Source organism: Bidens hawaiensis, unplaced genomic scaffold, assembly GCF_021521415.1.
Source record: "Bidens hawaiensis isolate Kalapana, Puna unplaced genomic scaffold, B.hawaiensis_p1.1 tig00005510_1, whole genome shotgun sequence".
Classification (NCBI taxonomy): Eukaryota; Viridiplantae; Streptophyta; class Magnoliopsida; order Asterales; family Asteraceae; genus Bidens; species Bidens hawaiensis.
Window position 1 is genome coordinate 627,385 of NW_027491355.1, and position 12,830 is coordinate 640,214.

The 12,830-nt window shown below is 38.6% G+C and overlaps 1 protein-coding gene across 1 annotated transcript in view; it reads left to right on the forward strand.

The window, feature by feature from the left end:
- The window catches only part of LOC143630021 (alcohol dehydrogenase-like 4), a 33,097-nt gene continuing 20,267 nt past the window's right edge, over positions 1-12,830 (forward strand). Inside the window, exons 1-3 of the mRNA XM_077099136.1 lie at positions 1-169; positions 425-561; positions 662-711. Of these exons, the coding sequence (XP_076955251.1) occupies positions 115-169; positions 425-561; positions 662-711 (242 nt within the window). The 5' untranslated portion in view covers positions 1-114. The remainder of the gene's footprint in view (positions 170-424; positions 562-661; positions 712-12,830) is intronic.

The following is a 12,830-nucleotide window of genomic DNA, read 5'->3' on the forward strand; positions in this document are numbered from 1 at the left end:
CTTCCCCCTAGCTCACGCTAGTCGCTACCCTACGATCTTCTAGAAACAAATGCAAATATCATATTTAAACATTGCGTTTCCTACCACCAACTAACAACATTCAAACTCAGCAAAATGGATGCCATAGAAGGAGCTAATGATCATTATGCAAGTGAAATTACATGCACAGGTTTGTTTAGTTCATTTAACTATATGATTGAATGATATTATATAACATATTGACAAGCAAAGGCGAAGCTTCTATCGGATCTGGGGACCCATTTTTTTCTCAGTAGTGTAAATTTAAACGCTTCCGTTTAGAAATCTTTAGATGGAAACATGGTTTGTAACTTTCGGGTCCCCCATATTCTGAGTCAAGCTTCGCCCCTCTTGACAAGTATTAATCTAAATGATCATATTATGTATGCATGATATTAATTTGAAGCTGCTGTGGCATGGGGTCCGGGGCAACCTTTCTCCCTACAGCAAATTCGAGTTCAACCCCCTCAGAAATTGGAAGTCCGGATCAAAATCCTTTTTACTTCGATTTGCCATACAGATCTTAGTGCTTGGCTCGGACAGGTTTGAGTTTATATATGCATATGCCGTTCGTTCTATACTTTATGGGTATGTATATGTGATCATCTTTATCTAATTCAATTAACAAACTACTTGCATACAGAATGAATCTCAACGAGTGTATCCTCGGATATTAGGACACGAGGCTTCCGGGTAATATTCTGAGCTTTAATGTGAATCATTCAATTTTTATGATGTATCATTAGGCTTAGGGTTGTAAATAAACCTAAGCAAACCGTTCAATAGAAAGTTTGTGTACCCTTGTTCGTTCATTTAATAAATGAACGAATTTGAACAACGAATTTCGTTTGATTAGTTAAATGAATGAAGATGAACGGAAATCGTGTTCGCTCACTTATGTTCATAAACTTTAGGGGTTTTTTTTATGTTCGTTTACTTTCACTTGTTATATTCAGCCATAAAGATTCTTTATGCCTTTTACTTTTAAAGATTTAGATCATTATCTTAGCATTTATGCCTAATGCTTAAGTTTAATAATGTTGGTTTTATTTTTTCAAAATAATATGGGTACTATTAAACATACTCTTTACTAAACGTACCCCTTTCTTCAGGATTGGCTTTGCTATTCAAAAGGGGGTTGCGATGCAACTTGTTGCCCGTTTGCCTGCCACTTTATTGTAATCGTTTTATAGTAAATTATATAAAATAGCTGCAGAAAACTTTTTGTTTATTTTTTTGTAACTTTGTTATATTTTAATTATTATCATTAGTTAAAAAGCGGTTTTATTTACTACCTTTTTAAAGAAAGTTAATATATATATATATATGATTGATTTTTTTAAGAACCGCTTTAATAATTTTTTTTACACATGTGTAATACGTAAGTGCAAGTAATGTACAAAAAATTACAGTATTTTTTTACACACCGACTCGACTTTTTACACATGTATAACTAACATTTAAATTTGTGTAATCTCAAAATATTTATTCTCTCTCCCATTCATTTTTTAATTACATTTAATCTCAGCCACATATTTCATATCATTTAATTAAATGTGTGGTCCAAAATTGAGTTCTTAAAACTCATCAAGTTCTCAAAATATCTCTTCCCTATATATACATATATATATATATAGAAAATGATTCAAATAAGAATAAGGAGTTTCCTAGAAATGGTAAGAACCAACAAATTTTTGACATTTGGCATTACAAATGATGGTGAAAGAACAATTATAGGAAACTATGTCGGTTATAACGATAAAAGAGTAATTCTAGAAAACTATGTCGGTTATTGGTAATTTTTCTCAACCATTGATTAACATGATCTAATAGTTCAAATAAGAATAAGGAGTTTCCTAGAAATGGTAAGAACCAACAAATTTTTGACATTTGGCATTACAAATGATGGTGAAAGAACAATTCTAATAAACTATGTCGGTTATAACGATAAAAGAGTAATTCTAAAAAACTATGTCGGTTATTGGTAATTTTTCTCAACCATTGATTAACATGAATAAATGGCTATGATTTGTTCCTAGTCTTCCTAGAAAACTACTTATTTTTAGGATAACCCTCACATATATATATATGGAAAAGATCCAATACAATAATAGCTTATCGTACAATAGGTACACGAATCCCTATTTTTCACGAAATCACATCCCAACATCTCGGAATCATCAATACATATCCAATTAATCATTGGTTCACCGAAAAAACATTTTTGAATCGTTAATCGATCAATTTTTTACTTTTTATTCATAAAAATCGTTTTTGAGCTTTTTAGGTTTTCGTTGAACGTTTTAGGTTTTTGGTTGATAGTTTTAGGTTTTGCCTTTGTTTTTTTGTCTTTGAGAGTCTCGCGTACATATCGTTCGTTAAGGCATTATTGTACAATATCTCGACCATATATATATATGTATATACACACAGGGATGGATCTTGCGAGAAGTGATATTACAGCGAAAAGTGCAAGAAGTGAATGTATAACTCCATTAATCCCTAATTTCACCCCCTTTCATATGATGTTACATACATATATGTAGGTTGGTTGTATTTATGTCTTAATTACACATTCAAACCTATGTACCTACACACATACAAACATACATACACATATACAAACATACGTACACATATACAAACATACGTACCTACACACATACAAATGCATCTACAAAACGCACCTACACATAAGAAAGAGAGTGAAATTAGGATTAATGGAGTTACACATTCACTTCTCGCTGTAAAAAAATTTCTGAAATGATCCAATACCTATATATACATATATATGTATATATATATATAAAGATTTGGTTCATTTCAGAAGAGTTTCTTATTTTGAGAATTGCGAGAAATCAATTGGACCAGTAAAAAAAGTTTTTTTAATTTTTAGTTTATATATAGATAGGGGTATACTAGTAATTATGATTTGTTTTATATGACATGTAATAATTCATGGGAAGTTACATACTAATTTATATTAACTTAGTTTTTGTAAAAAAAATTTTATTTATTAATGTGTATATGTATGATGTGAGAATTTGATTCAATCGGTTGAATTGAGAATACACAATCAAAATTAATTTGATATAGGTTATGGATTATGTTCTTTGTTTGTCTCATGTATCAAACATAACATACACAAAACAAAAAATTTACACATTAACAAAAACAATAATAATAAATAAAAAATAGAACCCGTAGTACACAACATATGAAATTCATGCGTACACCATATACTTTATGAATGTACATATGTAGATAGGCATGTACATACGTAGGCACGTAGGGACGTACGCACATAGGCACGTAGGTATGTCCCCACGTAGGGACATAGATAGGTACGTACCTACGTATGTATGTGTGTACGTACGTAGGGATGTAGGTACATACGTATCTATGTGTGTATGCACACACATACACTTCATAGGGATAGATGTTTTACCGCTTTTGCCACGGTACTCTTGCAAATAATAAGATATTAATCGTACCTTATATTGAATGAAACTTTGTAAACCTCCAAAATAATAATACATCAAAAATACTAAATGATTTTTGAAAGAGATACTTAATTGTGAATTTAATTGAAGACATAAATGACTAGTTATGAACAGCACGTTTTATTTTTAATGATGGTGCACAAAATTATTAATATAGCCTTCTGGTATTAATGTTTAATAAAATAGTGAAACTAAAATTTCAAGAGTGTCATTTTGAGTAATGATCATTGATCAAACAAAATCAATGGATGAGATTCACTTCTCGCTGGAATATTACTTCTCGCATGAACTAATCCCTATACACACACACAAACACACATATATATATATTAGTTTTTATCCCCCGTATTACGGGGTTGTTTCACATTATTTGTTTATAATATTTATATATTTTTTTTGGATTTTAATTTAATTTATTGCAAAAAAGTTAATAATATACTTATGATTTCATAACATGCTTATTTGTTTACTATAAAATTGTTTTTTAATTATAAAAAATATATTTAAAAAAAATCAGATACTAATTTTAGTATATCCCTATTTTATAGCGTTTTTATATCAAATATTTGGTGATATTAATTTTTAATTTAATGAGATGTTATAACTCGTTTAAGGGCTATCTGGGGTTGGTGAGAACTATACACGTGAATTCGGGTCAAATACATGAGAAGACTCCATTTACAAATTAAGCAATATAGTAGTTTGACAGAATGTATTGAGGTTTCGTTTTTATATATATATATATATATGAAAAGGGTTAAAATAAAAATACATAGTTTTATAAGAAGAGTAAGAATGACACAATATTTAGAGTTAGGAAACTATGTAGCATAAATCCTTAGATCTAGGAAACTATTTGGTATTTTAAAAACTACCAATCACAATCATTAGATCATAGATCCAATAGTTTAGATTTATTTTTACTATTCCTTGAAAACTATTTCTTTTTATTATAACCCACCTATATATATATATATATATATTTATATGTGTGTGTGTGTGTGTGTTTGTGTGTGTATTATACATAATTTTTTTTTAAACAAACAGTAAACATTTTTTCTTCTTTATACCGTTTTTTTTCTTTTGATTTTCGAATACAATGTTTTTTTAAATTATTATAGGAATAGTTTACATTAACATATATAGCCGTATTAGTTTTTAACAAATAAATAAAAATTAAATAACATATGATTTGATCAACAAGTTTGCTTTCATTCTTAAGTACCATTAATCTCATATAATTAAACTTAAAAAGAAAAAAAATTCAAATTGTTTTAATTATTTTATTATTATTATGGGAATATTTATCATTATTAAAGAAATGAAGAAACTAGCTAGATAAATATAATCAAAATGATTTTTAAACTTTCTAGAGAAAGTATTTTTAATTTTTTTTAATTAATTTTTTTATTTAGTTTCAAAAACATTTTTATATTTTTAAATAAATCAGAAACATTAAAGTTTTTGATTTAATATTTTAAAGGAGACTATAAAATGGAAAAAAATGGCTAGAGGGATTAATATGTTAAAAAATTATCAAAGGAATTAAAATTATAGAGGTGGGGTATAACAAGTAGAAAATGTGATACGTTTAGCTTAACCCAACAATATATGTTTGTTTGATCATTTTTACTTAGAGAAATTTCATAAAATAATCATTTATAGGAGAAAGAAACCTAATATGGCTCATTTTATTTGAATATTCCTTAAATGTCTATGTAAAATCCTTCTGAGACGACACATTTGTAATCTAGCGACGGGTTATAATAGCCACTGATAAAATGTCACTTGCGATTGAGTTAGTAACATCCAAACAACACAAACACACACCATAAATGAACGCGGATAACTAACTTTTATTAATAATGAAGATCCGAATTACAAAACGGGTCCGATAACAAATACCAAATTGACGAATGTCACATACATATAAACATGGTCATTCCGGGATTTAAATACAAGACATTTCACTTAAATGTCGATCAGAAGGAAAAATGATCGTTCAAAGTTATGAGAAATTTTACAAACGATTACAATTTATTATATCTTCTTCTAAATGTTTTAGATGGATAAATAATAAACATTTGTATAATATATATTATGGAATGATAATTACTAAAAAAATATATATTCTTCTACAAACATGTGAAGCACACATATTAAGCTCTAAATTAATGGTAGGGATGAGATGACACATGCCAAGCTCTCTGTCACCTTTCAAAATATTTTTAACACCTCATAATTTAATAAGTTTAGTCATAGGTATACATGGAAAAACTGTAAAAAAGATTGGGGGAATTAAAAGGACATGTCAAATTCTAGTGACACTTCTTAATAATTTGACAACTCATGATTGTTTTAACTTAATCGTAAAGTATTCTTAGTTCATTTTAGTTCATCCAACACTTAAAATCTCTTTCAACTCTCACAAAACCCGAGCCCCTTCTCAAGCGTTACTTTGTTTATAAGTAGCTGAAATGTGTGACGGTTCTAGTCGAGCGTAGAAAGTTATAGGCATTTACTCATATATAGTCGTTAAGCTTATTTGAGCTAACGATGTAAGCTAATGCTTTAGTGAATATGTTAATCTAGCTGAACCTAGTCTCGAGTATAGTCAAACCTATACAAAAAATGGTACATTGTTTTATACAAGGGTTTTGACAAACATAGAAGTTTCTTCATCAGAAAGAAACGTCTATTTCAGAAAAGGAACAACGTATACTGATAAAGATTCTTAAATATGAAGAAGCGTCTTTTCAATAACAGAAATAAGATTTTCAAAAGTAGTTTTAAAACATAAAACAAATTAATGTTTTATAAAAGGTTTGAAACTAGCTATAAACCAGACCAACGAGGGTATGTAGCTAGATCAATATATATATCAAGATACTTATGCGTACCTATAAATGATAGGTCTAGCATAAGAAAACAGAGATTATTAAGTTCACCGAAACTAATTTGAAAGGTGAATACGTTAAACCTTTTCACTCGTAAACAAACCGATTTATTCTTTGTCTTAAAGAGTATGAAAACGTTTATACGGGATAGTGAATCCCTAAAACGTTATAACACAAGATAACAAATAAAAGCACCCAAACTAAATGCACATGTGTCTGGATCCATACATTATTGACAAGTAGCATGCATACAATGCGTAAGTCTCAAACTATATCTCCAATGGGCAAATCTTCCAAAGAAATGTGGACTTGTGTGTGTACGTTAGTGGATTCTCCTCAGGGGACAGAACCAATGTGATGCTTAACTATATATATATATATATACATATATATATATATATATATATATATATATATACATATATATATATATATATATATATATATATATATATATATTTGTGTTTTAACAAAAGATTGACACTATTTTAGAGACAGTCAACGATTCACCGCGATTCTTTTGACAAATGGCATAGCCGTTTAGACCATGTCTCGTTTGATGTTATTTCCATTTTAAATAAACTTGATCAAGTTTTTGTTAGATCTTTATTACCCAAACCGGGTCTATGTTCTTCGTGTGAACTTTCTAAGGCACATCGTTTACCTATTGTTGAAAATATTAACGATTCGAACATGTGCTGGATTTAATTCATTGTGATCTTTGGGTCCCGTACCAATGCTACCTTTGAAATGGATACATGTATTATGTCATATTTGTGGTTGATTTCTCCTGCTTTACTTGGTTTTACACATTAAAACTCAAGTCAGATTTTTACAATACACTCATCACCTTTCTAACCTTTGTTCAAAATCACATACTGAAGAAACACTAACCGGACCCCGGACAGATTACTGGTAACCTGGGGGTTAGATAGATGTTTCCCACGAGGGGTTAGACCCTTGGAAGATGGTTCTTCTGATAACCTGCAAAACAGACACCGTGAGCTCGTCACTGAGAAGGGGGGGGGGGGTTCCTCCTTGTGACCACCCTCCGGCGTGAGAATCAGACTAGATTGCTCTTTAAATATAAAAGTATATTAAGAGATTGCTAGAGCAGATATCAGGTATGATATGATGATAATGTGATAAGATATGATAGGATGAGATGGTCATACCATTTGTGGTATTTATAGCCGAAGGTAGGTTTCCAAGGAGGTATGGCCGGCTGCAACAGTGTTCCTGTTCCACCAACAGTAGCCTACGCACGTGCCCTGCTGGTAGTTGGTGGGTAGGTAGCGGCTGATAGCGACCAGGCCTGCTGTATACTATTCCTTTTCTACCAACTGCCGGCTACGCACGTGGTATGACAATAGTTGGTGAGTAGGCAGCGGCTAATAGTGACATACAGTGTAGGAGCATGCTGCTCGCCATACTGTTGTCCATAAGCTGTCGTATCTTTAGTCAGATCTTTTTCCCATACCTCGTCAGGTACAGTACAGAAGATCTTCCTGTATCGTACGGACTGGCTTATTTGGGCGGGAGTATTCCCCCTCCCGCCCTTGTGCGGGATTGTTCCCGGCTTTGCTCATTCCTTCAGGTGACACTGAGAGCTAAGTGCCTTGTGCGTGTAGCTTTGCTGCGCGGGTGGCCTTCCCTGATGGCTTGTATCCGAGGCTGCGGGAACAGGCGGAGTCCTTCACCATCAGGAGGCATTTCCTGCGGGACCAGCTTGCGTACTGCGCGTAAGGACGTCACGTCTCTGAGCATGGTTGGTCCTGCGGATCCAGTTGGTTTCTGCGCAGACGTCCCTCTTCTAGGTGAGTCTTGCGGGTCCAACTGGGCTTTGCTGGGACCTACCTCTTCAAGTCCCCCCAGTCCAATGTTCTTATGAGTGTTTAATAAATTGAGGTGAACTTTTGGACTTAAGCAGAGGGTTTTGAAAAGGGTTTTTTAAGGTTTTCCATGGGAATTCCTCCCGCGGAAGTCCTTGTCACTTGCAGAAATGCCCGAGTTTTCTGCTTGGTCTTTGGGTATGATGCGGGTAGGCTGTAACCTCCTCGCAAGTCAGGAGCGTTGAGTCCCACTTGCGTGGATTCTCCATGAGGTTTTGGTAGTTTTGAACATAGTGATCAATTATGTTAAGACTACCAATTCCATCCTGGAGCTTCAAACAACGTAGTTCTCGACGTTCCCGCTATGCGGGGATGTTATATCCGTTTCCGCAAGCATTGCCCAGAAGATCCTTCTTGGTTTCAATTCCCAGCGGAGCGCTAGGTATGTGAAGGGTTTTGCCTTAACACTACCTGCGCTCGTCTTACGGTTACTTTACTTCCAAGGTATTCCTGGCGTCAATTCCCTGCGGGTGCTAGGTATGTGAAGGGTTTTGCCTTAACACTGTACCCGCACCTGTCTTATAGTTACTTGGTTGCCGAGGTACTTGGCTTCAATTCCCTGCGGGTGCTAGGTATGTGAAGGGTTTTGCCTTAACACTGTACCCGCATCCGTCTTACGGTTACTTGTTCGCCAAGGTTTTCTTGGCTTCAATTCCCTGCGGGTGCTAGGTATGTGAAGGGTTTTGCCTTAACACTGTACCCGCATTCGTCTTACGGTTACTTGTTCGCCAAGGTTTTCTTGGCTTCAATTCCCTGCGGGTGCTAGGTATGTGAAGGGTTTTGCCTTAACACTGTACCCGCAGCCATCTTACGGTTACTTGTTTGCCAAGGTAAGGGGTATTTTCCCGCCTACTTTTTGATCTTTTTGAATTTTGAATTTTGAAATTCGAAGAGTTGGTGGAAAGATAAGAACAGTCCAAAACTCTGAAACGTCGTGCGACGGTTTCTTCTGACTGTGTCAGATCGTGCAGGAAGTTATGGTGACGTGACAGTACATGGTCATTCCAGACGCTTTTTCAGGCGCGTGGGCGCGATTTTTCGGGCGCGTGGCCGCGAAAATAATGGTACGCGTCCTGTCAACAGCTGTTGCCAGCTTGCTCGGTGCCACATGTCACGGTTTCATTGCACCTTCAATTTCTCTCTCCTTCGCATTAAATTCACCGCATTAATTGCGATCACTATATAAAGGGGGAGAGGGTCATTTGTAATTCACATCTTCACTTCTTCTCTTTCATCTCTAAGGCGATTTCTGGTGAATACTCTCTTATTCAGTTGAGCATTCCTCCGAAATCGTTTCTTCTTCCTCTGCAATATGTCTTCACATGATACTGAAGCTGTAGTCGATGATAAGAGTACTGCTGGCGAGTGCCAGTGTGCTCTGCCCGGCGATCATTACCGGTATGTTGTTAGGAAGTTCATGCTCGATCCTCTCGAGCCTGAGTTTCCTGAACCCCATCAGACCGTGTACGATGCCCCCAGTGGCAAGATCGGGGTATATGCTGCATTCTTTGTTTATGGGAACCTTAGGTTCCCATTGACAAAGTTTGTTTACCGTGTCCTCGAAAGGCACGGTGTTCATCTGACCGAGCTGCACCCAATGGCGATCGCGAAGATTCGCCACTTCGAGTGGGTGTGCCGGATTTTGGGTGTTGAGCCCTATGTGGACCGCCTGATGACCTTCTATACTTGGAGGTGCATCCAGGGGTGGTACACCCTGACAACCCGGATCAAGGGTTTGAAGAGTTGCGCGACCGAGCGCAGTCTCCGATCGTGGAAGCGGGAGTTCTACATTTCTGCCCGCGCCGTCCCCATTGCCATGAAGTTTAAAAATGGCCAAGCCATTCCGAGCCACCACGCCACCAACTACTAGGAGGCGGAATGGTTTGCGAAGATATCCCGGGTCCAATCTCCGGTTTACCGGTTTGCGGAGTCCGGGATGGTGATGCTGGGGATGAGCCGGGTATGGAAGGAGGCGTCTCAGGTTCCCATCCTTCTCGAATACGGTTTGAACTCTACTCCTTATGGTATGTCTTGTCTTTCTTGCTGATATGAGTTTGTCTTCTAACTGTTTCTTTTCTTTCAGAGGGGAACAATTTGGAGTCGCTCCTGTACCCGCGGGAAGCTGACGATCCTGTGCGGGTGGGTACTCGTGCTCTTGACGAGAACGAGTTGCCCATCCTGGAGCAAACAGCGGATCGGTTTGTGGAGGTCTATCCGCTGGGCCACGAGATCCTGAGCCACCGGCGGCCAGGTAAGGCGTTATTCTCTCCTCCACCCCTCAGTGCTGTACCCGCTGCTGGGATTCCTTACATGCTGTCTTCTTCTGAGGAATCCGCAGATGGTCCTCCGTTAGTGCGGAAGAAAAGGGCTGCCGGCGGGAAAGGGAAGGAGAAGGCGGCCTCCCCAGCCGATCCAGTGCTCCTATCTGACACTGAGTCAGATAGTGAAGAGGTGGCGGGGAACCCCGGTGGTGAGAAGACCACTGTTCCGGAGGCTACGACTGTTACCTCCGGAGAACCAATGACGACGACGGTGACCGGCATCAAGAGACCGGCTCCATCGGGTTCGTCCCCGCCCGTCCGTACGTTCAAGCTCAAGAAAACCCGTAAGTACAACTCTTGGCTTTTATCTTCGTAGTTTAATCTTCCAAGTCTTTTAACACTTTTCTTCTTTACGCAGGTGTGGATGTTGGCGCATTCCAGGGTGAGGGGCCGAGTACTGCCTCTCCGCCAATGACGGTAGGCTTGGTCAGCCTACCTGAGGCGTCGACCCAGGCGTCTGCGCCTGCTTCCGCTGGTTCAGTTGCTCATTCTGAGCCGACTGTTCCAGCCGAGATGACGTCACCGCCGGCTGTGAGTGCGATTTTTACAGCATCCTTCACAGAGCCGGCGGTTACTTTTGCCGCGGATTCTGCGGCAGCGACTGCGGCGGCTGCCACCATGCCCCCGCCACCGGCACCGACGGCCGGCCCATCAGGTACGCATGGGAGTACTCGCCAATCTTTGCCACCTTCCCATCTGCTTGACCTTTTGGATGGGTTTCCTTTGGGTTCAGGTGATGGGTTCGGCGGCTATCGGCCTGTTATAGACCCTACAGGTGCGTAGGGTTCCTTTGGCCCTTTTTCACTTTTATTTTTTATCATCTTTTCCTAACTGCTTTTTTGTTTTTTGCAGTGTCGGATTCCAATGAAGTGTATGTTCCGCGATGTAACATACGCCGAGGAACAACCCTTCGTACCCCTGTGGAGTGCGTGGAATGGGCTCGCCACGCTGCTCCCCATGGTGCGTTGGGGGAGGCCATGGCTAGCTACCAGGAGGGTAGGCTAACCAATGAGCTTCGGGTTCTCCAAGCCCGGATGCAGCCGCGCGTCGAGCTGGTTTGTCGTGAAAACGACAAGTTGAAAGCAGCTCGCGCCAAGGAAGTATCTCAAGCGCGGGCTCTTTGGGAGGAGAACCAAAAGTTGGCCGCAGCTGCTGCGGAGAAGGAGAAGGCCTTCAAGGCCCTCGAGGTTGAGGTTCAAGCGCGACACGAGGCCCGCTCCAAGGCTGCCCAAGCTGTTAATGAACAGCTTCGGCTGGCTAAGGAGACTGCGAGGAACGCAACCGAGAGGGCCACCAAGGCTGAAGCCGTTGCTGAGCCTTTACGCGTGGAGAACGAGGAGCTCAAGGCCAAATTAGAGGCTCTCCAACGTGCGCATGATGCCTTGGCGATGGAAGATGCCAAGAAGCTCCAGGAGATCTTGGACCAGAGGGGCGTGCTTGACCATACCGAGCGGAAGCTTAAGGGCGTCGAAGAGGCTGCCGCAAAGGAAGTGCTACTTGCCAACCTTAACAAAAGCGAAGCCGAACGCGCCTGCACCCAAGCTCAAGCCGCCCTTAAAGAAGCTCTGGTTGCCAAGGAATGGCTTCTTCGAGAAGCGTTGTCTCAGGTATGTCTATCTTCATGTCTTCACGCTTATCTTTGTAATTAGGGTGTTGACACTTGTATATTTTCTTATGTAGGTTGTGCATCGGGTCTTCTCAGAGACATCTTACGATGATGTCAACGCTTCTCACGAGGATGGGGAACGGGTCGGTTTCCTGCTTGGTCTAGGGTTTGTTGAGAAAGGCGTCCCGCCATCCAACTTCCCTTTGTACAATGTAGATACCGAAGCCATATATGACCAAGCAGTAAATCAATACGCCGCCTTCCCGCATCCGGTGGTGGAGAAGGTGAATGAAATTGCTGCTGCTGATGATGGGCTACCTATCCTTAAGGCTTACCTTGAACAGCCACGCTCTACTGACGGCGCTGGTCCAAGTGGAAGTGGCCCTGAAGCCTGATCCTGAAGATCCCTTCCCATTGCTAGGATAGTCTTGTACAGATGTATTTATTTTCTTTTCGTAGGCGGGTAGTTACCCAGCCATTCTTGTAATAATTCGTTTGTGAAATATTAATCTTTTTGCGTATAAGATTGTTATTTCCTTCTTTGGGTTTCTTGCTTTATAAACTTATGACTTGCATACTTAGTTTAAATTAGC